Source organism: Arvicola amphibius, chromosome 6 (assembly GCF_903992535.2).
Source record: "Arvicola amphibius chromosome 6, mArvAmp1.2, whole genome shotgun sequence".
NCBI lineage: Eukaryota > Metazoa > Chordata > Mammalia > Rodentia > Cricetidae > Arvicola > Arvicola amphibius.
In genome coordinates this window covers 5,811,570-5,837,714 of record NC_052052.2, presented here as the reverse complement: position 1 = coordinate 5,837,714, position 26,145 = coordinate 5,811,570, and the positions used below count along the sequence as shown (strand labels likewise).

At 41.5% G+C, this 26,145-nt stretch overlaps 1 protein-coding gene across 10 annotated transcripts in view; it reads left to right on the top strand.

Moving 5' to 3' along the window:
• Nucleotides 1-26,145, top strand: part of Rere (arginine-glutamic acid dipeptide repeats) — a 343,378-nt gene that overhangs the window by 177,017 nt on the left and 140,216 nt on the right. For all 10 annotated transcript variants that reach the window (XM_038333039.1, XM_038333048.1, XM_038333047.1 and 7 more), the window contains 3 exons: nt 4,040-4,145; nt 6,104-6,200; nt 14,186-14,290. In XM_038333039.1, the coding sequence (XP_038188967.1) occupies nt 4,040-4,145; nt 6,104-6,200; nt 14,186-14,290 (308 nt within the window). The remainder of the gene's footprint in view (nt 1-4,039; nt 4,146-6,103; nt 6,201-14,185; nt 14,291-26,145) is intronic.

Sequence of the window (26,145 nt, the reverse complement as noted above, 5' to 3'; positions counted from 1 at the left end):
CTTTGTTTGGTTTGAGTCAATAGGGAGAAGAAAAGTAATTAAGACATCTAAAACAGGAAAAAACCTAATTTCTGTGAAATGGGAAGTGTAACTTTTCAGTGTTCCTACTGATTTTCTTTCTTAACTATTTGAATTTATTCATGGTCAATTAGGAGTGTTTGTTAGCTGCAATTAGATTTCTGTTATTATATGGGCAAACTTTACTTAAATAAACAGTAACTTCTAATTCTGCAAGTCTTAAGCACCCCTTAAAGTGCAAATATTTGTTCTGTGAAAAGCTATTTTACTATGGTAACCAGATCCTGCATCTTGTGGTAATGCAGAAAGAGCTAGTTCCAGGACTGGCTCCAAAAGCAACACAGAGAAACCCTGCCTCAAAAAACCTAGATAGATAGATAGATAGATAGATAGATAGATAGATAGATAGATAGATAGATAGATTTCTGTGATTTTCAGCAAGTCTTTGACTTAGAGGCCTTCCTGTGGTTAATGTTCTAAAACCCACAGTGTGGTGTGACCTTTGACCTAAGAGGGATTCTCCCCTTATCAGACAGTGTCCTCCAGAAAAGACACTGCACTTTGTAACCCTGTGGGATGGTAATACCAGTGAACAGATGCACCATAGTTCCATTTGGTCTACTGGGTCTGGTCTGGGGAAGACATATGTAGCATGCTTAATGAAAACCCAGAGACAGATAATAGGGGTTAAAACTGAAGATCAGAGAAACAGCAGTAAGCCACTAGAGAGACCTTTTACCTCTACTAATGCTTGGAATGAAGGGGGAATCCTCAAACTGCCTAGACTGCACTATGGATTCCTTTCTCTTCCCCTTTATATTCCTCTCTCCATCCAGCCATATCTCCTGTCTCTACCTCCTTAGTGCTGGGATTAAAGGTGTGTGACTCCTAAACGCTGGGATTAAAGGTGTGCGCCATCACCACCTGGACTGATCCTGTGTAGGTCAGGGTAGCCTTGAATTCACAGAGATCCATCTGCCTCTATCTTCCAAGTCCTGGGACTAAAGGTGTTTGCCACCACCGCCTGGCCTCTGGTGGCTTAGCTTTGTACTCTGATCTTCAGGCAAGCTTTATCTATTAAAATCCAATTAAAATATCACTATAGACATATAGTTATTAACATAGGAAGAGACCCCAGAAATCAGTTGGCCTTCCCATCTGTTCGCTTTTTGAGGGCCCTAGGGCAATAAGGTAACTAGTGGTTACAGATGGAATTGCAGTCTGTACCTTACAGTTTTAGCCTAGTACTCTGAAATAGCCCGCTATTGTTAGTCTTTTATTAAATTGCTGGCCTATTTAGAACACAGTTTCATTTGACTCCACCTTTTTTGTTGTGCTGTATCTGTGGAATGGATGTATGGGTTTAAGTGCTGTTTGGTTTTTTGACGCAATACTGCCGCCCCCTGGCCATTGGACAGGACTGCATCAGGAGCTCCAACAGCTTTTCAAGTGTTGCATGTCTTTTTACAAGTAAGCCAGAGTAGGTTTTTTGTTTTGTTGTGTGAAATCAATGGGCCTAGTTGTGTCAGTTATTAGCTAGTAATGTAGAAATGGCACATCTAACAATTTCCAGAATTTCTGGCTAGGTTCAGAAAAAACAGACAACTTAAAATTGCCAGTCATTGAACCCGGAGAGTCTTTCTGTTGCAGTACAGGTTTTCAGGCTTCTTAGGTATGTTTCAGTAATGAGTAGATGCTTAGACAGTAGAGCACAGTTCCTGGGGCTGCTGGTAACCTGAATTCTGGCTGCTCTGGGAAGTACTCCATTAGTGGGACCTTGTGAACATTTGCCTGAGACCAGAGCCACCCTTATACAAGCCGTACTGGAGGGAGAATGGCTCCACATTTACCCACAGGGTTCCTGACAGATGGTGGGGCTTTTCTTTAAACATTTACCTGGTATCTGATGCCGTCTAAACATTTTCCACCAGTTCCTTAAATTATTCTCATTTACAGTACAAAAGAGAAACTCAAAATCTTAGAAAGTTACCAGAGTCACACAGATACGGGTAGTGATGGCATCGGGAGTTCATTGTGACAGTCTTTCCTGTGCTTTCTAGTTAATTGTGTCCTCTATTCTATAGTGCTTGGACCAGGTCTCACGTGACCATTGTGCTTTGGCTTCTGTAAATAACGATGACAACAGCAATGGCTTTCAACCAACTTTGACTTCATTTCTCCACACAACAGAGAGAGTTAGCAATGCTTAGAGACATTTTTAGCTGCCCACAACTTGGGGAGGGTGCTACATCCAACAATAGCAGGGCAACAGAATTACCTGGCCATGTGCCAGTAGTCAGGAGACAGTGGATTTCCAGTAGTGTGTCTTACTGTGGTGAGTTGATGCTGCTCCCTACAGGCTCGGGGTTCTGTTTTCCTTACTTACTGGTGGCGTCATCCTAGTCTTGCTCTTGAGTCCTGTAAACCCACTGAGGGCCAGACCACGCCAGGCAGGGCTCAGCTTCTTTTCAGTCTCAGCATTGAGTGTTCTGTGCTGTGTGCTGGTATCCCAGTTGGTCTGTCTTGTATTTCTTTTTTCTTTTTCCTGTCTGTATTTCTTTCTGCACTCTGGCTTTGCTTAGAAGGAGTGCACTGAGGTCCTTTCCATTTTTTTTTCCCAGGGTACACATTCCTTTCATAGTCTCTCAAAGAAGGTGGCTGCTCCTTTCTTGAAACTCTTACAGTCAGCACTTTTTCTGTGAGCCTTCTTATACTGTTTGTCCTCAGTTTTTCTTCTATAGAATAAACAATATGAGCTAATTTTTGCCATTAAACTTTTCAGTGCAAAAGTATGAATGAGTAAAATCCACGGCCTACATACACATGGTCCTTTGTATACATAGTCTGTCTAATGTAAGCCAGCAGTGATACCCTGTTCCTGTAGTCATGCCTGTTTGACAGTTGCTGCAAAGCAAGAATCCCGATGTTTATGATATTTATGGTGGGATAGCATTCCACATTTTAAGTTAATGTTGAGACATGCAACAGTTCTCTCCCTGCCCGTGCTTGTCTTTCAGTTCAAACTATATTTGCCTGTTTATTAAACCAAGATGGGCCTTCCTTCATTAGAGATTCCTGCCATGTTTCAGAATTAAACTGTTCTCTTTACAAAAATGAGGCAATTTTTGAGTTTTGGTCTATGCACTTTGGTCAGTGAGCCTGGGAAAAAGGTAGAAGCTGTCAAGGGGGACTGTACTGCCTTTACCTTGGGTTGAAGCTACTTTATGAATCCCAGGAAACTTCAGTGCTTGCTGGGTTAAGCTGTCTCATAGCCTAGCACACAGGCAATGTACTTGAAGCTGTACCCTGTAGCCTTTTTGTTTGAGCTAAGAACCAAGGTAACTTTTAGAAATATGTGATTAGTTGTCCTGTACGCACTTAGAGGATGATGGTCAACATGGGGCTCTTTATTTTTTACCAGTAGTTATGTATAAGATGTTTTGTCCTCAGAAGCCAGGTAATAAGGCAGGTCCTATTGTATGAATGCACATTCTCATCACCACCTGTTACCCGTGGTGTGCTTTGTGATTTTGGCATGCAGCAGTGACTTCCATACAGTTCTGTGGCCCACAGTGGAGGGAGAATTTGAGACAGTTTGTGACAGGCAAACCTTGCAGGGGAAGAGACTGTCAGGTGTCTCTGGGTAAGTTCTTTCCAGCTTGTTACTTTTAATATTTCTCGATAGTGTGCTCTGATTGTTATTTACCAAGATGGTCAAGGATTAAGATTGAAATATGTACCATGTAGTGTTCTGCATTGCCATTAAAAAATGTGATAGTGAGTGAGTGAGTCATGCTGAGAAGCCTCAAGATTCGTCTCTCTTGTTTCTTGAAATGAGCAGTTTTGAGGATTATGGCCTGAGTGGTGTGGTGGACAGGGACCCAGGGATTGTGCTGCTGGTGGTTGCTGTGTTTCCTGCCTTTTGCCCATCCACTGTGTAGAGGACTTTTGGTCGTACGTATGATATGCACTTGCAAGCACCTGAAACCTGTTCCTAATGCTGTTAGATTTTCCTTTTCAGAGTAAGAGGGACCATCTACTCATGAACGTCAAATGGTACTACCGTCAGTCTGAAGTTCCAGATTCTGTCTATCAGCATTTGGTTCAGGATCGGCATAATGAAAATGGTATGTATTCCCTCGTGATGCCGTACTTTTCAATCTTAGCTTTGGGTAAAGTTCTTTTCTAAAACACCAGTTAAACAGAGATTGCCTCTGATAGAATTTCTCTCAAAAGAGCTTGTTAAAAAGAACATTGCTGGGTCCTCTTCACATATGCTTTTGCAATTTTTCCATTTTCCTTCAAAATAAACAAACAACAAAAGAGGGAGGCCTAGAGAGATAGCTCATTGATTAAAAGCATTTACTACTCTTGTAGAGGATCTAGATTCAGTTCCCAGCACCCACATCAGGCAGTTCACAACTGCTTATAACTCCAGTTCCAGTGAATTCGATGCCTGGGGCCTCCATGAACACCTGGTGCACATAAAACACATACATGCATATACATGTTTTTAAATCTTTAAGAAAATACCAAAAAATATCAAGAAAGCCCCTCTAAGTATGTACTAATGCACATATTTTTAAAAATAGCAATTGTATAGTTCTTTAGGCTCCTATGTTTAACTTAGTGACTGGAAGTGTTAAAGCCCTGTATGCATGTGTTCCTTGTCCTTCCAGGAGCTCATGTGCTTCCCCATATTCTAGGCAGACAGAGCCCATTTTCAGAGAAAGCTTTTTGAGCTACACTTTGGAATGTAAATTAAGCGCTGCTTTCTGAAACAGTGGTTTCTGGCAGCTGATTTCCACACTTGCCTTTGGTCTTATATATTGGATCAGAACTTTATCAACATGTAAGTTCTGTATAAATGTACTGCATTCAACATTTATGCAAGTGTGTAGTAGCTTTTTGAAAACCTAGTCTTGAGAGTTGCCTCATGCTCCTTAATTCCATTAGTCGTCCTGAGGCTGTGGGAGGTGGTTTGCCCTGGCATTCTGTCTCAGGAGGGTGAGCTTAGAGAGGCTGTGGGAGGCTGTGTTGGAGCAGCCAAGGACATGCTGTCTGTGTTTCCCCGCTCACCTCAGCCATGGTGAACTTTTCATGGACTTTTCAAAAACATCCTTGAAAAGATAAAAGTCAGTTAACTTTTATGATTTTTTTTTAAAATAGTAGCTTAATAATTCTTTCCAGTCCCGCCAGTGTGTGGCGTGGCTTCATTGAATTTTAAAATATTTGATAGTAAACAAATAGATGGGGGCCAGATGTGGTGATGTGTATCTATAATCTCAGAATTGAGAGGGAGAGAGGAAGGAGACTTATGAGTTCAAGGCAGCCTCAGTATTATTGTAGTGACTTCGGGGCCATCCTCAGAAACAGACATGCAGAGAAAATACAAAATGGACAGGTTATCTACATATATTCATTATATATTGTAGGGCCAACAGAATTGCTCAGCAGCTGAAGCTGTTTGCTGCCAATCTTGACAATTTGTCTTCAGTTCCCAGACCCACATGGTAGAAAAGAAAAACTGACTGTTACATGTTGTCCTCTGACCACTACACACATTGCTATGAAATATGCTTGCCCAGATATAAGCACGTACTCATGTACATGCACACAAAATAAAACAATGAATAAAATTAAGAAGTATAATCCCAAAACTCAGGAGGCAGAAGCAAGTGGATCTCTGTGGGTTCAAGGCCAGCCTAGTCTACAAGAGCTAGTTCCAGGACAGGGTCCAAGGTTATAGAAAAACAAACAAAGTTGTTTCATCTCAAAAATTAGTTAACACATTGCTGGGATGTGGCAGTGCACTTCTCTTTCATTTTCATTGTACTTTTTAAGGCTCAGTACACAGAAGGACTTTGTGAACAGTCTATCAATTGTTGAAGCTGTACATTGTGTTCTGTTATTCTTGCTACACATCCCATTTCCCATTGGCTGCATTTTGATCATAACTATGTTTTGTTATTTGTCTTTAATAGGAGGTAAACTTGAGAAAAAGTTTTGCAAAAATTTTTTTCTTGTTTTGGGAACTTTAATATCTTCTTATTTAGTCAACTGACTTCTTTTCTTTTGCTTGTAGACTCTGGAAGGGAACTTGTCATCACAGATCCAGTCATCAAGAACCGAGAGCTCTTCATCTCTGATTATGTCGACACGTACCATGCTGCTGCCCTGAGGTGAGGAGGCTGGAGGGCGGAGCTGACTTGGCTCAGCTCTGCTTTGGCAGTCATTGTTTTTATCAGAACTAACAGTGGTTTTCTGGGGTTGCTGAGGTTCCAGAGGTTTCTGGGCTCTCTGCCAACCCCACTGTGACTCTCCCTGTATCCTTCTTCTGACCCGTTTCCATACTGTCTATATTAGTGTGTCTTTCTAGGAAGTTAATATCCTAGTATTATTTTCTAAAAGTTTTAGGGTGAAAAAGTCTGAAGATCTGCAGTTAACTTTGTAAAGATCAAGCCCTACTGCTAGAAAAGATGGAGGGAGGAAAAAAAGATAAAACAAACATGCCAGCATGTTAATTATAGAAAACCTAACAATTTACAGAAATTTTTAATAGCTCTTCTTCCCAGTTTTTCTTATTTCTGAATGTTTTTACTAAAGAGCATGCTAAAGAGTGGGGAATATATTGAAGATGCAGTCTGAAACAGAAGGGCATCATTCCCTGCTGTCATGTCAGGCAGATTTGCCTTAAAGCAAGTGTGCACTTCTGCTGTGTACATTGTGCTCTCTCCAGAGCATGGTACCAGGATTCACTACCTGTACACATTGTGTCTCTATGGTCTGGCTGAGTTGAAGCCTCTTTGTAGCATGATTAATAAAAACCCAGAGACAAATTGGGATTCAACCTGAAAGTCAGAAAAGCAAAACAGCCAGCCACTGGCGCTTACCTCTACCTCTGAAATGGTGATCCTGCCTCCAGGAATCTCAGAATGAGACTGTGTGTGAGAGCTGTCTCCTCTTGTCTTATATTCTTCTCTAGGGTTGGGATTAAAAGTGTGCACCATGATCACCTGGTTTCTATGGCAAACTAGTGTGGGTACTGGGATTGAAGGTGTGTGTTATTGCTGCCTGGTCTGTAAAGCTAGCCTGTGAGGCTGTTTTACTCTGAACTTCAGGCAAGCTCTAGTTGTTAAAATACATGTGAACTATCACTCCAACACTTAAGTGACATAAGAAGTATGGTAGCTAACATCATCCTTACCTCTCTGTAAATCATAAATAATCAGGTTGTGCCAAATAGTAACAAAACCCTTAATCTCTGTTAAAGAATATGGGTCCAATAAAAACCTTTGAGATTTGCTGGCTTTGGCTGAGCTACTTAAACTGAGATGCAACCATAGTTGCTTAGTCCTCACCTGTCACATGTTCAGCCACCATTCCTGGGGTGTCCCGTGCAAAACTTGCAAAGATAGAGACAGTTACTTGGGCAGAAGAATGGCGGCATTTATATAGCACTGTTTCTGCAAACATTGGGCCTCAGATACATGTCATAATGGCCTTTGTCTCAATTGTTCATCTGAGCCACTTTGGATCAATTCAGAGACAACACATAAGTAAACGCATTAGCTGTGGTCCAGTTGATCTTTTTGAAAAATGAAAAATAAGAGTTTTATTTACATTTTCCTTATTAGTGATTTTGTCCTTTTGTTTTTTAATTATTTAAAAATGTAAAATTGTTCTCTTGTGATAAATATATAAAAAACAGGCAGGCAGTGGGGATCGTGCCACAGGGTGAGTATGTTAAACTTGACTTTCTACAGAGCTCTTACTTCATTTGAGAAATGTGGTGGTTATAAGCCCCAGATCCCCATAAGCCTTTGCATGTTCTTTGTATGGATTTCCCAGCTTAAATCAAGCCTACACACTGAGCAAAGCAAGATGATGGAAGTTGACTAGGTTGATAATGGAGGACAGCTGACTAATTTAGCATTTGTCCTCATTTGCCTTCTGCTTTTTCTATCTCCTCACTAGTTGAGGTCATGATTTTAAAGGACTTGAAATTCTAGTTAAGGAAATGATGTAAGGTGTAATTGGTTGTCCAACATGTTTTGACACAATTGAAATGAATATATTTGAAGGTTTCTTAATGCTATTCAGATTTGATGAACAATTCTTACCCAGTTTTTAGAAAAACTGTTTATCTCCCATAACACCAGCTTGGATTAAAGATGTGAGGTACCACCTGGATTTGTTTTTGCATTGATCTTGTGTAGCCAAGGGTGGCCTTGAACTCACAGAGATTCATCTGCCTTCATCTTCCAAATCCTGGGATTAAGATGTATGTGCCACCATTACTGGAACTCCAGTGGTTTTAGCTTTTCCTCTGGTCTTCAGACAAGATTTATTTCTCAAAATACAAACAATATACCGATATACTAGCTAGACACAGATAGACTTGGATTACTCTAGATAGGCTTGCACTACTTCTGGGAGTGGGAAGCCATAAACCACTATCATGGGCCCTGTATCTTGACTTCTCCAGTAGCAATATGTGCTGTACGTTCTTCAGGGTGTCTGACTAGAATCCTTTCTGACCATTAGGTTTTTAATCCTAGTGATATTATCTTAAAAGTTGTCCAAAAAGTAATAGGTTTTCTATAAAACCGTCATCCTCCAGTTTTTTTAATGATTTATTTTTTGAGATTATAATTACACCATCTCACTTCACTTTCTTTCCTCCATACCTGCCCATATGATATTTTTTCCTTGTTTGTTTTCACATTCATGACTTCTTTTTTGCATTAATTGTTGTTACAGACAAATATGTATTATATGTATTCCTAAATATATAAATACAGCCTGCCCAGTCTATATAATGTTGTTTATATGTTATGGTTTCAGGACTGACCATTTGTTATGGGATAACCACAAATAAGTGTAGCCTTCACCTCTTATTAAAGGAATTTCTCTAGTTTCAGTGGTTTTTGCTTGTTTGTTTTGTTTTTATTTTTTGGACATTTATTTATTTTGCATGTATTGGTGTTTTGTCTGCATGAGGGTGTAGGCCCCTAGGACTAGAGTTACTGATTGCTGTTAACTTCCATATGGGTGCTGGGAATTGAACCTGGGTCCTAAGAGCAACTCTTAACTAGTGAGCCATCTTTTCAGCCCCTAGTTTTGCTTTATTGGGTTAAATGAAGCGTCCCTCGTGACCGATGACCGGATGATGAGCAGTCATTGTCATTATTCCGTCTGGCTTGGTAAATGTTGCTGAACCCTGGCTTTCCCATAGTCTGATGCTCAGTGTATGGCCCTAACCTCATGCTCACCACAGAAAGGTTTGGGAAGCCTCTGTGGTTACCACCATCAATAGGGGTGGGAATAGCAAAGTCCTAGTCATCTCAGTTTATTATTTTTTCTTCTCCATGGTTGGGGTTCTTAAACATTTTGGTGAATGAGAGGTGATGGATGACTGAAGATGATGAATCTTTCCTGCCAATTTCTCTTTTTATAGCTAACCCACAGAAGAGAGTCCTTTCTTCTCTCACACATGCAAACCAGCACTACTATAGATAAATTCAGTTTTGAAGGGATACAAATAAAATAGTTCGTGGGCACATGAAAGGGGATCAGATGAGTATAATGAGAAAACCAGAGGACAAAAAGGAAAAAGAAAAAGGCAATAGTGCTGGCTCTTAGTACTGTTCTTTCCGAGATCAAAGGACTCGGTTACATGGACTCATGCCGTGTGCAGCCATTGACCGGGCTGCCATCCGATTCACTGGGGATGAAGCTGATGTCTGTATTTTTTCTTTCAAGCTGGTGCTAGAGTTGGTTATAAAAGAGAAAGGCGAGCTTTGTCCTTCAGTTACCGTAAATCAAAAGGAAAACAGAATTCCTCTACAGCCTTTGCTTTGTAAGTTGTGGTGCCTTAGCTTCTCCTTCCCCAGAGGAATTTATTCTCAGTCTGGACTATGTTGAGAAGTCTGTTGAACAGTGTCACTGTGTTGCAGCCAGTTTTGAGCCCTTGGCCTTGACCATCCCTCACCTTTATGTTTCTGACAAATTTTATGTAGGAGTCTGCTTTCTTATTTCATGACCCTTTATTCATCATTACAGAAGTCAGCATCTTGAGTAAATTATTGCTTGGGTTTTCCCTATGCCCAGGGAAGAATTTTTGGTTGACATTGTGACGTAAGAGTGAAAAGTGCCAGATAGATGACTTCGGCCTAATCCTGCCGGTGCATAGCTTCGCGACCATCATCAAACTTGATTTTTTTAATCATCCTTTTGATACTTGCTCAGGTCACGTGACCTGGCAGTGACCTCATGACCTGCACATATATCTTCTGGCTTAGCATCACTATAGCAGGCATGTGAAAAGCATTCATAAAGGACCTCGCATGTGGTGGCCTAACTAATGTTCTTTTTCAGTTATTGAATCTCAGTGAGGTCTTTAAAATTAGTGTTCAAGGAAGAAAAGCTTATAATACAGTTATTTATGTACTGGTGATACTTAGTTTACATGCATTTCATTTCTTGGCGAGTTGATTGTGTATTCACACAGCTTTGGTATAGGAAGCACTTGTAGCCCTGGGAGAGTGCTGTCATGTGGTAATTTGCTGGCTGTGCTGCTTTCCCCTTTAAAGTGGCGCTTTGCTGATGTGTGGTGTGGTTGCTCTGGGGCTGGGAATGTGTGCTGGGAGAGGTCAGCAATGGCCTTGACGTGACAGCCATTTTCTAGCTTGCTTACTGTCTGTCTCCTATTTCTAGTAGTCACAAGAAATAAATATACCAAGGCAGTTCAGGCTACACGCCACTGTCTTACCTAGGGATTCATAATTTAGAAAGGTAATTTAGGGTAAATTTTTTGAAGTTGAGGGCCCAGAATCCATGACTAATTATTTAGAGCTTCTGGTTTTCATTAAGTTCACCTGAATTAACTTACCTCATCACTTTTCCATGAGCAGCTGTCATTATATTTATGAGTTAAAATGGATTCATTTATTCTATAGAGATCCTTTAAGAACTTTCATGTGTTGCAGAGCTCTCTGTCTTGCAGTTGCACTTTTGGGGCGGAGTTAGAACATCCTTATTGCTTTATCCACACGCAGTAGTGCATGCTGCACAGCACGCTTTGTCCTTGTCTTTGTCCACACATTGTTTAGCTCTTTATTGCTCTGCTAGCAGATGAAGGACTCTGTATTATAAGTTTTGTCATGTGTCCCAATGTCTGGACTAGTTCTCCCTTTTAAAATAATTTGCTTTTTCACAGGAGCCTTGGTGTTTTCATGTTTCCTTCTGTGAAACAATGCTGGCATTTGCCTAGCGGTTGCATTGAATGTGTTACCAATTTATGGAGGAAGTTCATATTGACTTTAATTTCTTTCTTTTTTATTTTTATTTTTTCCTTTTTAAAAAAATTTTTTTTCTTGGTTTTTCGAGACAGGATTTCTCTACGTAGCTTTGGAGCCTGTCCTGAAACTCATTCTGTAGACCAGTTGGCCCCAAACTCAGATAGATCCTCCTGCCTCTGCCTCCCAAATGCTGAGATTAAAGGTGTGGGCCACCACTGCCCAGCTTCATGTTGACTTTTCTATTTGAGGTCAGAGGCAATCTGTTTTCTGCATGGTTTATAGTGACTTGCATGCTCCAGGAGGGCGGGCAGTTTGTCTCGTGTGAGTTTTCCACAGCTTCTCTCCGTTCTTTCTTTCCTAAGCACTAGATTGTAAAACTGCTGAACCTTGCACTCTGATAATAGGGCACATTCTTTTTTATGGACTTTGTCACATTCTGAAAAATTGCTTCTATATCAAGTCATAAGACAAAATGTCTATCTGGTTACATAGGTATTAATTAATTAGTAATTTACCATGAAAAACTAAAGAATACAAGCCTTCTACACTCAGAAAGTTAATACTTTCCATTAAAACAATGTCTGATGCAAGGGGCAGTACAAGCTAAAAGAAAAGGAGTTTGTGAAAATGAAAATAAAAATGTCATATAATCTTGGCATGCATTTAAGAAATGATCGAAGAAAAAATAGTTGCATTAAACACATCAGTAAAAAAATTAAGAGTTTTTAATGAATGGATTTCCCAGCTTATGAAAGAATGAATTTTAAAAAATATCAAAAGAATGTTCTGACTTTTTTCCTGGTTGGATAAAGAGGCATTTAGGTCAGTCTTTAAGGGATCTGGGTACAATTAGGTCTCAGCACTACTCTGAGTTCTCTGTGTGATTGCTACACCTAGAGAAACCACTGTGAGAACTGTACACAGCCATTCACTTAAAACACAGGTTGTGAGTCAAGAGGAGGTTCCCAGCTTGCCCATGCTGTAGCTCACAGGAAGGCAGGGGACACCTCATGGAAACTGAGAAAGTCATTTCACGAAGATTTCTCTACTTTAACCTAGGCTAGAAACCCCTCTCTTTGGAGGTCCTGCATTGTTTTTTTGTTTCTTTTTTTTTTTTCCTCAAGTAAGGCTATCTAACTGCAGCTCTCCATTCCATGCTCCCATCCCGAATTTTCCTTTTATTTCACATAAACTTCAGGTATGGGGAGACTTTCCTAGTTATTGATAATTTTACAAAGTCAGTTACTAGGTTATGCTTTTTATTCATATTCCCGCCCTTTTGTTATAGAAAGCTCTGTCCTGTTTGTCCTTTAGCTTGTGACCTTTCTGCACTGTCTTCTAAGCCACAGTATATCACCAATTCTGTACAACCCCACTCCTGTTTTAAAAGGATGTCTTTTCTATATATACTCCATGCTTGCAATCATCTCAGCTCAGGTTCCCTAGTGCCAGGGTTACAGGTGTGTGCCACCACCCCAGCTGAGGTAAGATTTTTCTAGGGTGCCTCCTTTTGTGGTGGGTGACTACACGTGGAGCTTTCCTGCCTGTCCTTGCAGTTCTGTTAACAATGAAGAACTGCTTCAGGAATGGTGGTGACAGGACCATAGAAAACTCTGAAAACACGTTTCAAACAGATGGAAATGATGGCAGTTCTCTTTAATACTCAGTCTCTTCTTATCCATTCCACTACACTCTGTGAAGTAATACCTTACTTTTGAGCAACCATGGTATGCCAAGAGTGTGTACAAGCATATAGAACGAGACTGCTCTTTCGTTTCCAGGCCGCACAGACCCGAATAATCACACAGAAGCTATATTAATTACAGCACTGTTCAGCCACTCAGGTGTGTTTCTAGCTAGATTTTATATCTTGAATTAACCCATTTCTGTTAATCACCATGAGGCTATGGCTTACTAGAAAGGTTCCAGCAGTGTCTGTCTCCTTTAGCAGCTACATGGCAGCTCTTTGACTCTCTCTATAGATCTCTATTCGGATTTCCCTCCTGGCTTTACTCTGCTAAGCATTGACAGAAACAGCTTTATTCATTAGCCAGTAGAAGCAACTCATATACAGAAGGACATCCCATATCACATGCGTGCAGTGGGAAGTTGGGCCTGCTGTGTGCCTCCAGATCATCTTTTGTTGTTAGTATCGGGTGGGTTTCTTGAGGTAATGTAATTTGGTGGCCTAGGTTTGCATAAAAGTCACTGCTTTGACTGTCCCTCAGCTGTAGTGGTTGTCTAGCCACCGCACCACACTCTCATGTATTCAGAGAGTCCTTTTCTATTTCCCAGCCATCCAGACCCGAATAATCACACAAAAATATATTAATTACAACACTGTTTGGGCAATGACTCAGACATATTTCTAGCTAGCTCTTACATCTTAAATTAACCCAATTCTATGATCCTGTGTATCGCCACGAGGCTCTGGTTTACTGGTAAGGTTCTGGTGTCTTTTCCTTCTTTAGCTACATGGCATTCTGCCTGACTCCGCCTTCTTTCTCCCTGCATTCAGTTTAGTTTTTCCGCCTACCTATATTTTGCCCTGCCGTAGGCCAAAACATTTTCTTTATTAACCAATGGTTATAAAACATTTATACCATACAGAGGGGTATACCCACATCACTCCCAGTTCTTATTTATGGTTTAATTGTTTTTATTTTGTCACAAATTATGAAGTAAAGGCAATTGTGATACAATCATTAAACAGAAATCATTTCCAGTCAAGGTTGGAACCTATGTATTTTTCATACACTCTGGATTTAGGCATGTGCTTCTCTCTCCTCCACCCCTTCCAACTGCATTTGTGGTTTGTAAAGCAACTAATTTAAACATACTTTTTGTCTTTTGTTTTTCCCCAGAGGGAAGTGTAACATCTCCCATTTTTCTGACATATTTGCTGCTCGAGAGTTTAAAGCCCGAGTGGACTCATTTTTCTACATATTAGGCTACAATCCTGAGACAAGGTAAGTCAGTCATTTATGCCATTGAGAATTTTTTTCCTTTTCTCACTTACATGTATATGTACTTGTTCGTTTACACATCTATACCTTTTTATGATACCAAAAAGTGACTCCAAACTCCTATGTAAGTTTCATAGTCTGTGTTACCAGCATTTAATACTTTTCCTTTTGTTAGGGAAGAAAAGGTGTGGGAGTGAGGATGTAGAGAGGAGGGATAAGGACAGAGATGTCTGTTGGTCTGTGCTTTGAATTTACTGGTAGATCATTTCCTTGATGCAGACTTTGTGAAGCCTTCCTTAATGTGTTGGAAATTCAGGTTAGTTGGGAATGGTTAGTTATTTTTGTTCAGTTTGCTTTGGCTAATGAGGTCCCAGGAACACTCACTAAAAGGCCTGGTGAGACTAGTAGTGGGAAGTGGGCAGCAGCACCCTGTTCCAGCCATTTTGGTAAGGTGTACATGAGTGACAGAATAATTATTTACATGTGTAATGAGACTTTTGTTCTCCCAGCCAGCTCTCAAATAATGACATGGAGACTTCTTATTTATTATGAAATCCTGACCTATAGCTTAGGCTTAGGCTTCTTCCTAACAAGCTCTTATAACGTAACCTATTAATCAGTGTTCTGTCATGTACCACCCATCCTGCTTCTGTGTCTCCCATGCACCTAGATTTGTCTCCTACTCCCCCTGCCCAGATCTCCTGCCTGGCTGTCGGCCGTTTGTCTCTTTATTAAACCAGTCACAGCAATGTATCTTCACACAGTGTACAGATATCCCACAACATACACGATTTGTTTGTTTGTTTTTTGAGACAGGGTTTCTCCGTAGCTTTAGAGCCTGTCCTGGAACTTGCTCTTGTAGACCAGGCTGGCCTTGAACTCACAGAGATCCGCCTGCCTCTGCCTCCCAAGTGCTGGGATTAAAGGCGTGTGCCACCACCACTGGGTGGCTTGGTACCTTTTCTAAGTGTGGCATTCTCATCTTGCTTCTCTGTGTTTGCGTGTGACTCTCTGACTCTACCCTTCCTCTTCTCATAATTCTCAGTTTGGTCTCCCTGCCTATATTTCCTGCCTGGCCGCTGTCCAATCGGCGCTTCCTTAAACCAATTCAAAGTTACAAATCCTCACAGTGTCCCAGAGGCACATTCCATGGCGATCAAAGGCACACAGTTGAAAGTGGAAAATGACCCTAGTTCTAGTTAACTTCAGCTTGACATAGCTTATCACAGGCAAGGCTATAGTGGCATTTCATTTGTATTTTAATAAATAAAACTTACCTGAAGATCAGAGAGTAAAACAGCCCCTCTGGTCAGCCTCACAGACCAGGCTTTCATCCCAGTAGCCACACTGGTTTGTCATAGAAACAAGGCAGTGCACACCTTTAATCCCAGCTCTAGAGAGGAATATAAGACAGGAGAGACAACTCACAGACACTGTCTCATTCTGGAGTTAGGATCGCCATTTCAGACTGAGGTCGAGAGAAGAGCCAGTGATTGGCTGCTTTGATTTTTTGATCTTCAGGTTGAACCTAAATTTCTGTCTCTGAGTGTCTATTAATCGTGCTTCAATAACGGGGGATTGACCCCATTACAGATGGTTGTGAGCCACCATGTGGTTGCTGGGAATTGCACAATCCGAGCATTAGGGAGGCAGAAGTTGGAGCTTACTGGTCATCCAGCCTAGTTTAGCTGGCAAGTTTGAGGTCAATAAAAGGACTTTCTTGGCTATGCAGTGGTAGCATACAACCTTTAATCCCAGCACTCCGGAGGCAGAGACAGGCAGATCTCCGAGTTCTAGGCCAGCCTGGTCTACAGAGAAAGTTCCAAGATAGCCAGGACTACACAGACCCTTCTAAAGAAACAAAGTGGATAACATCTGAGTTGGTGTCGTCTGGCTTGTACATACATGTGAACGAACACACACACAAGCTATATACATGCTCATGAATGAACAGTGGGTCAGTGAAATTAGAGCTGAAATTTAAAAATTCGTAGAAGCACATGAGGCATGAATCATAAAAAGCCAGAGACAGAAATCAATATTCAACCCTAAAACCAGAAAAGCAAGCCACCAAACAACACTAGAGAAGCCTTACCTCTACCAAGGCTGGGTGAGTGGCCGCAAACTAAGCCTCTCTGTCTTCTCATTTAATTCCCTCTAGTGCTAGGATTAAAGGCGTGTGACTCCCTAGGACTGGGTTCAGTTGTGAGCTGCCACACCTGGATTTTTTTCTGCATTAATCTTACATAGCCCAGGATAGCCTTGAACTCACAGAGTTCCGTCTGCCTCTGTCTCCCAAATCCTGGGATTTATGGTGTGTGTCACCATTACCTGACTTCTAGTGATTTTTAGCTTTGCCTCTGATCTTATGCAAGATTTATTTATTAAAATACAAACAATATACCACTATAATGAAAACACTACTTATCTGCATCTCTGGGATGCCATGAAGGCAGTTCTATGAAGGTATGTCCAGCTACGAAGGCTCACATAGCTATCAAGAGACAGCTATATGTTACGTGCGGCATTCTAGTAATTGTCCATCTTCCTGCCCTCTTGCAAATGTACTCAATAAACTATTCTTGCTTGAAAAAACACAGAAGAGATCTTGGGAATAACATCAGGTTTAATGATGCACTTCAAGTTCATTAAAAAAAAAAAAAAAGCAAGAACAAGCCTAACCAACCAAAAACCAGTAGACAGAGATAATTAGGATCAGGGGAGAAACTAATGAAGTGGAGCCTGAAGAACAGTACAATAAGTCAAAGAGCTGGGTTCTTGGAAAGAGAGATTGACAAGCCCTAGGAAAATAATTGAAAGAAGAAACAACTTGATTAAAACATTGGAGTTGAAAATTGGGACATTACATCAGGTAACAATGAAGTCCTGAGAATTCTTAGGGAATACGTTGAATAAGGTGTATTCCAAAAGCTGGAGAATCTTGGGGAGAAATGGATAAATAAACATGATCTCACTAAAATATCATTCAGTTTGCCTAACACAGGGATGCTAATTTAATTCTCTCATACTGTTCTTGAGTAATAAAAGACATGATAATGCACATATATAAACAAACATTTCATAATATAAAAGGCTGCCAGGTCTGGTGGCTCAGGCATGTAATCCCAACTATTTGGGAGGCTGAGGCAAGAGGATCACAAGCTCAACATCTGCCCCATGCTACGGAGTGAATTTAGAACCAGCCTGGGCAACTTTATAAGACCTTCCCTCCAAATTAAAGTAAAAAGAGGGATTGGAATGTAGTTGATGCTTCTATAACATGCATAAAGCCCTATGACCAATCCCAAGAATGGGGAGAGGGACAATGACTTGAAATATAACTATCAAATACATTCTTGGTACATGGCTTATGTTTAAAAATGAGAAGCTCAAATTTCACTCATAAAACTAGCAAGAATAGATCCGTTGTAGGGCCGACTTAAGAAAAGTTTAAGGCTGGCTCAGCTGTTAAAAACACTTGCTCTTGCAGAGGTCCCAGGTTTGGTTCCCAGCATCCACATGGTGGTTCAGGACCATCTGTTACTTAAGTTGAAGGGGATCTGACACCCTCCTCCTCCATAGACACTAGCTAGCATGTGGTACACAGACATATGCAGGAAAACTCATATACATTTTTCAAAAATGTAAAATAAAAAAATCACAGACTAGCACACGCAGGCTGTGTGTTCAGTCCCTAGTGCCCCAATAATAATGTAACAATGAAACCCTTACACACACACACACACACACACACACACACACTGCATGCCAAGAATAAACCTAGTCAAAGAAGCAAGACAGTAAGACTTTGACAATGAAGATTTTAAAAAAACTGCACAAGGCTGGAGGAATGGCTCTTTTAAAAACACATAAATTTCTTCTAGAGGACCTGGGTTCAGTTTTCAGCATCAGCATCAGGAGGCTTATAACCTCCTGTAACTCTAGCTCCTCAGAATCTGACATCCTCTTTTGGTCTCCGTGGACACCCAAGTGTACACAGAAACACACATAAATAAAAATAAATATGCAAAAAAGTTCAGTAAAAAACACTAACTAAAGAAGACAGAAGAAAAGACCTCCCATGCTTATGAAATTGTAAAATCAATACTATGTAAATAGCTGTCTTCCCAGCAGCAGTCTGGAAATAGTGTCACTCTCACCTTTCATTGACGTTTTTTAAAGAACTAAAATAATCTTTAAACTTACGTGGAAGCACGAAGTATACTAAGTAACTAAAGCAACCCTGAGCAGAAAGAGCAATTGTGGGGAGGTTCTGTAATACCGGACTTAAGTATAACCCAGAGTCATAGGAAGAACAACAGGGTGGTGCTGGCTCAGAGGCCAGCCACAGCCACCAGGTTTCCAACAAAGATGCTAGAACATAGACACTGGAGAAAAGAATGCTTCTTGAAATAAGAGGTGCTGCCAAGTCTACATATTCGACATGGAGAAGGCTGCAACTAACCTGTCTTTCACCTCATGTAAAAGTTATTCAACATAAAAACTAAGACCTGAAATTGAGAAAGGCTTTATAATCGGAATTGGCAAATGGCGTTACATGAAGTACAATCCTGCAGGCAAAGGAAACAACAGAGTCTCCAAAGTTGACTCTACAACTTGCAGGGAATTACTGTGGAGACAAGTATCGTGTTTTCTTTTATGAAGTCTAAGGGCAGGTAGAATTCTGAGAGTTTGAGGCCAGCCTGGTCTATAGAGTGAGTTCCAGCACAGCCAGGGCTATGCTATACACAGAGAAACCCTGTCTCGAAGAAACAATTTTTTTAATTAAAAAAAAAAATGTATATGTGTGTGGATCTCTATGAGCATGTGCATGTGATTGCTAGTGCCAATAGAAGCTAGAGGTGCCAGGCTGTGGTGGTGCACACCTTTAATCCCAGCAGAGGCAGGAGGATTTTTGTGAGTTCAAGACCCGCCTGTTCTACAAGAGCTAGAAGCGACACAGAGAAACCCTGTCTCCCAAAACCAAAAACAAAACAGAAGAAGAAAAAGAAGCTAGGGGCATTGGATCACCTGGAGTTGGAGTCATAGGTGTTTTTGAGCTGCTCAATATTGGTCCTGGGAATCTAACTGAGCCCTTCTGCAGGACTGGTGCACACCCTAAACCACTGATGGGTTTATTAACTTAAATTTACATCTGTCTTTGCTGAGTGCTTAGGTATAATTTACCTCTGTCAGACTCACACGGGTTGCATACTTTTTTAATTTGCAACACATAATTGTATTATATGTTATAAATGCACTCATTTGTAGTAATACCTCAAAACCCTTCTGCCTTCTCTGCCACCTTGCCCAGGTCTGGGGATTGAATCCAGGATGTTATGCTTGCAAGGCACGTCTAGCCACCTGTTGGCCCCAGTTTGTTTTAGAAGGTGTCTTACGGTGGGAGGACAGTCTCCTGTCACAATGGAGCACGGGTCTGAGAGCAGCACGTTGTAGCATTGGCCCTGAATCCCTTGGCTTTTGGAACTTTCCAGTCCAGTTTCTTCACATCTGTGCTTGACCCAGTGTTTCCCTTTGTTTGTTGTATTTCAAATGCTTGAGAGGTGTTAGGTGAGTTGAGGTGAAGAAATACTCGAGTGTTTGCTTATAAGTAATATTTCAGAAAAGCTGAAACATCTGAAACTTCCATGTGAGAGTGGGTAGCCTTTGGAGGCATCTGCAGCAGCAGGAGTGTGGCTCACTGCCTTGTCCTACTGGTTTCATCCCCAGCATCACTTCAGATCTGAAGTTTAGAGCCGAGTGTGTGGTTCCCACAGATGCTTAATTGATCACAAATGTGTGTTAGGTTTAAGAGAGCATGGAAGGATTGTTTTCTCTGCATACTCCTGCAGGGCTCGTCTCTGTTTCGTCTTTAATTTATAAAGATGAGGCTGTGTGGTGACTCGGGCATTAATAGTGGCTGTTGGGTGCTATGTACTGGCTCTTATGACCAACTAAGGCATTGAGGTAAATCAAGTCGATGAAGATAGAAAGGGGGGATTTGGTTTAACATTCCTGTGAGGCCCCTGTAGCTTAAGGGTAGGAGTTATGTAACTGCAGACTTGAATGTCTGTCACAGCCCCTTACACAGTCCGGGTGTTGGTTTAACCCAATGTGAGAAGCTAAAACGGAATCCCAAGGGAGACCGGGAGCAGACAGTTAAGCATGGTTTGCGTGGTTTCCCACTGTTGATCAAATTAGTCATTGCTGAGTGCTTGGTGTTTTTCTTGCTTATTTGCCTGGATCTCTTAAAAATATCATTGTTCAAGTGCCTGTTTACTACCTCCTGTCCTCATCTTGGTGTCTCAGGTTGTGCCTTGTTAGCATCCTGGCTTTGCTGTGCCATTGGCCACATAGGCAAGTGTATGATTAGGAGCTTGATGTTCAGTACTCTTCGGTATCTTGCATTTACCATGTAGAAGAAGCAGATTTCTTGGTAAATGCTATAGATCCAATTATTGTAGATGGTTTTGTAATAGTTAGTAATCTAGGCTTTAATAAAAAAATAAAAGAAAATTTAGCAGCGTGCCATATTTAAAAGGAGACTTCTTTCTAGGCTGATCTTAACTGGGAGATGAAGCAGTCAATTAAATGGATATGAAGTACTAGATGAAACAAACAAGGGATAAATATTTTGAAAAATCCCCAGTTTGGGGGTTCCTCCAATGCAGTAAGCCAAATTCAGCTGAATTAATAAATCCAGGTTTAATAAACAGAGAAAAGCATCTCCTGGGTGACTCTGGGAAGGCAGGGGAGAGAGAGAGACTGTGACAGGTCTAGTGATTGGGTCTTAAATGCCCTGCAGGGTTCATCTAGAGCAGCTCCCAGAAGGAACTGACTCTTGATGGGCTTTCTGAGGGGTGGGGTCCTAGCCAAACATCTGGGTATGGTTTGGAAAGGTGGAGAGTGAGCCTGGAGTGGAGCTTGAAACTGAACAATAGGGACAGTAAAAAGAGGCAAAGAATTATGACGTTTTGGAAAGAACTCTTCCAGAGGTCCTGAGTTCAATTCCCAGCAACCACATGGTGGCTCACAGCCATCTATAATGAGATCTGGTGCCCTCTTCTGGCATACAAGCAAACATGGAAGGAATATTGTATACATAATAAATAAATAAATAAATCTTTTTTTCGCCCCTTTTTTTTTTTTGGTTTTTCGAGACAGGGTTTCCCTGTAGTTTCTAGAGCCTGTCCTAGAACTAACTCTTGTAGACCAGGCTGGTCTCGAACTCAGAGATCCGCCTGCCTCTGCCTCCCGAGTGCTGGGATTAAATAAATAAATCTTTAAAAAAAAAAACACTTTCTGTTCAAATAGGACACAAATTAGAAGGGCGAGTGACAAGTGAGCACTTCAAGCCAGCCTACTCTCAGTCTTCAGTTCTGCTTTAGTCTGTTTCTGACATCCAGCACTCAGGGAATATTTACTGGTCGTATGTGAACAAGATTCATCCCAAGTTTATTTCTGTGGGTGAGTGTTCTCTGCAAGATAGTATCATTGTGGTTTTCCTTTTGTAGGAAGAGTCTAATTCAAACTCTAACTACTTAAAAAATAAATTTCAGGCTAGGCGATGGCTGCACACTCCTTAATCCCAGCACTTGGGAGGCAGATACAGGCAAATCTCTGTGACTTCAAGGCCAGCCTGGTCTATAGAGCCAGTTCCTAGGCAGCCAGGGCTGCACAGAGAAACCCTGTCTGAAAAACAAAAACAAAACCCAAAATAAATCAAGTTCAGCCGGGAGCTGGTGGTGTATGCTTTCATTTCCAGCACTTGGGAAAGAGAAGCAGGTGGAGTTCTCAGTCCGACGTCTACAGAGAAAGTTTCAGGACAGCCAGGACTGCACAGAGGAACCCTGTCTCAAAATCCCCACCCTCAAAAGGAAAGAAATTTCAGCCCAGAGATCTTGGTAAACAGAACCAGTTAGACCTGCTGTACCAAAACACCAGAGTCTTTGGTTAAGCTGCAGTAGATTGATTAGCCTTAGCATAGTTCTGTGTCCTTATGTGTTTCATCTTGTATCTTATCAACATTTAATTGACTGCTTCATCTTTGAGTTAAGATCATTCCTGGGAAAGACTCTCCATTTGGATCTGGCATGCCTAGGTTCTAGTCTCATGTGACCACTTTATCTTTGTGTCTGCCGGTGAGGTGTGCGTTTCCTGGATCTGTTCTGCATCCATCATGTGAAGGCGGTCGTAGTTAACCCTGCAGGTGACTTGTAAGAGTTTAGGATGTTTGTAACTTCTTGCTAATTGTAGGAGTAGCTATATATTTTATTTGACAAGGTGCTACATTCTTTTTTATTTTTTCCTACACATTCTTTAATCTCATGAAAGATCTTTGTGTAACTTTTGGGGATGAACCACTATAAGCATTTTCTTGGTTGCTATCATGTTTGAAACAGTCTTCCTTGTGCTAAAAGGCCTTTAACACAGTAGGACAAGGCCCATATCAGATTATTACAGTAACTTTTTTCCAGAAAACATTTTCAGATATTGGATAAAACTATTAAAAAGCCTGTAAATTCAGAGCTAGGCTCCACGTAAGAAAACCTGAACCTGGATCAAATGACACTACCAACAGTGTCAGATACTAGTGTAAGCAAGTGTGGCGGGAAGCACTTCTAGGCCAGGACAGCGACCTAGCTCTTTGAGAGCCCCAGTTCCAACTGTTGTCTTGAGTTTTCAAAATGAACAGGCCCTGGGTGAAAGAGGATGTAGGCAGAACTTCTTCCTTTAGGTGACGTGCACAAGCTGCCTTTTCTTCCTTTCCAGTAGCCAACAACAGAATGTCAGGTCCATGCCTTGCAGATGGATTTTGCTGTCTTAGTCACTTACTGAAGGCAAGGAAGAGGAGCAGGCCATTGGTGCCATCCAGGGCATCTAGTGAGACCAAGCAATAATTTTGAGAATATGATTTTCTAGACTTAGAGTAACTATATAATAGTTTCTGTGGTTTTCTTTCAGCATTCAAGTGACTCTATTGAGTTATTATTCCATGTTATTTGTTCAAATGACCCTTCCCAGAGTTTCTATGACTCTGGGGCTCTCTCTCCATTTCAGCAGGTCCACTGCAGTGTTTCTGGGGATGTTTTCCAGTCTGCAGCCCTGTTTTCATTTGTTAAGACAAAGGGAACCCTTTTCAGTGTGTGCAGTTGTGCGTTCATTCTTGTCTTCCCTCCTCCCTTCTTTGTCTGAAATGAAGGACTTCTATGCGGCTGAGAATGACAGTGAACTCTCGAGTCTTCTACCTCACCCAAATGCTGGGAATACCAGCACCGTACCTGGTCTAAGTGATACTGAAGCTCAAACCCAGAGCTTCATGCATGTTGGGCAAGCACTTTTATCAACTGAGTCACATCCTCAGCCTTTGGCATTTCGGTGAGGCTGTAGATGATCTTTTCTGCAAATGAATGTGTAGATTCCGCATCTTAGAATGTGCTTTGTCTCACAGCTTTGATGGAGGGCCTTGCACATGGGACGGCCTGTGGTGTGCTGCTGTGAGACTCTCTAGGTCACTTTTTCTGAACAGAAGCAGTTGGTCCTGCCCCTTTTCCCTAGTCTTGTCTTTCATGTTTTTGGGGATTTTGTGGTCTTCCTTTTCTTTTTAAATTACAACTAAGTGATATAAGAAATCACCTTTTGGTTCACAGGTGGGAATAACATATATGTCAGCTGTTTCTTACATGACAAACAGTTTGCGGGATGAGAAGACAGACCTGTTTTGCAGGTCTGTAGGCAGTGTGAGTGAGTGCTTGTGCTCGGTGGTGCTCTAGCAAGGTAGCCTGGTGTACGTGGCTTTAGAAATCTTTTAGAATGTGTTTTTAATGGATTTAGTTATGTGGATAGTGCTGAGAGAGCTGAATCAGGATTTGGAATATGGATGCTGAGGTGTTTGTGGCGGATGGTCTTTAGGCGTGGGGAGAAAAGAATGCACATTTGCTTTCTGTTGGGGGTGGGTGTCACCCCACCGTTGGGTTGCACCCCCCAGTACCCAAGTCCTTGATTTACACCTTCTAGCTGTTTTTATTGTTAGAATTACATTCTTCAAGACCTGACTGAGCTCGTGTTAATTACCTTAGGAAAGGTAATTTTTCACTTGGAGATTTGAAACTCTTTGCATTAAGCATAGGATTTTTTATGTGTTGGTCTTACTGCCATTAGTCTCCACTGTGGCCATCCTTACATGGCTAGCTTGCTTGTTTGGCCTTTTTGGTCAAAAAGAAATGTTTTAGTTGCTTCTCATAAGCACTGCTGCTATGCTTAACTATGCTACTGTGTTTCTGTTTAATCTCAGGGGCAATCATTCATATCTGGTTTTTCATTTTTGTTCTTTCTCGAAAAACTGGTCACTTAACCTAATTTACTTAAAAATCTAATTTACTTAAGCGCAGAAAAGACAAAAGAAAACTTGCTGTTGTCTCTTGTGGACAGAAGCCTTTCCTTGGCTAGGCTTGTGGAGTTCCCTGGTGTTGGCTGTCTGGAATCCCCTTTCTAAGGCCCCACTTCCCTGCACACTAGCTTGGTGTGCAGGGAGAAGCTTAGGAGTCTGTTGGCTGGGCTTTATTTACGGAAACAGCAGGGTTGAGATTGATTGCGTTGTGGAGAGACACTGTGTGGATGAGGGAGGGTCACAGCACATGCTCAGTCCTGTCAGTGTGAGGGAAGTTTCTGCGTTCTGCGTGAAGGCTTAGGTCATAGCACAAGCTCAGTGAGAGCTCTGTGAGGTCTCTCAGCCTGCATGTGCCTCCATTTTGAGTATTTAGAGTGGGAAAGGGCAGAGTTTTAGCAGTAACTAGAGGTACAGGAATCCAGCTAGACTCACCAGAGCCTCTGTTAGTCATGGATGATCCATTCAGCCCCTGCAGGTAGGCGATCTTCCCCTGGCCTCTCGGAGACATTAGCTTTGCTGCTCGAGCTCCTTCTAAAGATGTTTATGAATCATCTCGCCATTCATAGTGCATGTTCCAGAGCCTTTGATTCGGCCAGCTGGCCGTGCAGAGGTGGCATTGCGAAGCATACATTCCGAGCTGTGCGTGGGGTCTACCCGGAGATGAATTAAGCAAATGTGTGAAGTGTGAAGCTTTGTGAGTCTCTGTCTACGTCCTCTTCCCTTTCCCTCACCTTCCCTACTCTTCTCTTTGGTATGATTTTAGCCTGAGTTTGCCTGGTGAATTTTGTAGAACTTACCTGTCTTGTAAACCTGCAGGCTGCCTCACTGCCCATGTGCCTTGTAGGGATTGCCGGCCACAGAGTGGATCTGTGTGGCTGTTTTAGGAAGGGTGGTAGGTGGGCAGCTATTGGTTGCTTTGAAGGTGGGTGGAACTTGTTTTGATTGAGAGCCTGTTTGCTACAGCAAATTATAATTCTTGTGAGGTGACACATGAGGGGTGGCTGTGGATCGTAACTGTATCATCTTAAAGTGGGTTTTAGAAAGGGTACTGTCACATCACTTCAGTTTTCTCTGTTCCTTCTGAGGGAGCAAAGCCTTCTTTTTGCAGTTTGGATATTTTCTTTCCAGCTTTGTGAGACTAAACACATTGACATCTGTGTTAAAATTGAGATTCATATACTTTGACTTATGGTATGTTTGATTTAGCTTTGTGATGTATATGTATTTTCCATGACTTGAGTTCAGTAGAAGGAGAGTGGAAGGGGTTTGGTGCAAAGAAGGCAGACAAGGCCACATTTGGTACCTGTGGCTTATGTTTGACTCCCAGGTGAAGTTGTGCTTTTTTGTACTGTTTGCAGAGTGAGCCCAGGCAGGTGCCTTCACTAGGGAGCCAATCAGGATAAGCAGATTTTGCACAATGGAATTCTTACCCAAATGGGGAGTTAGGGAAGTTTGGGATTGCATAGCT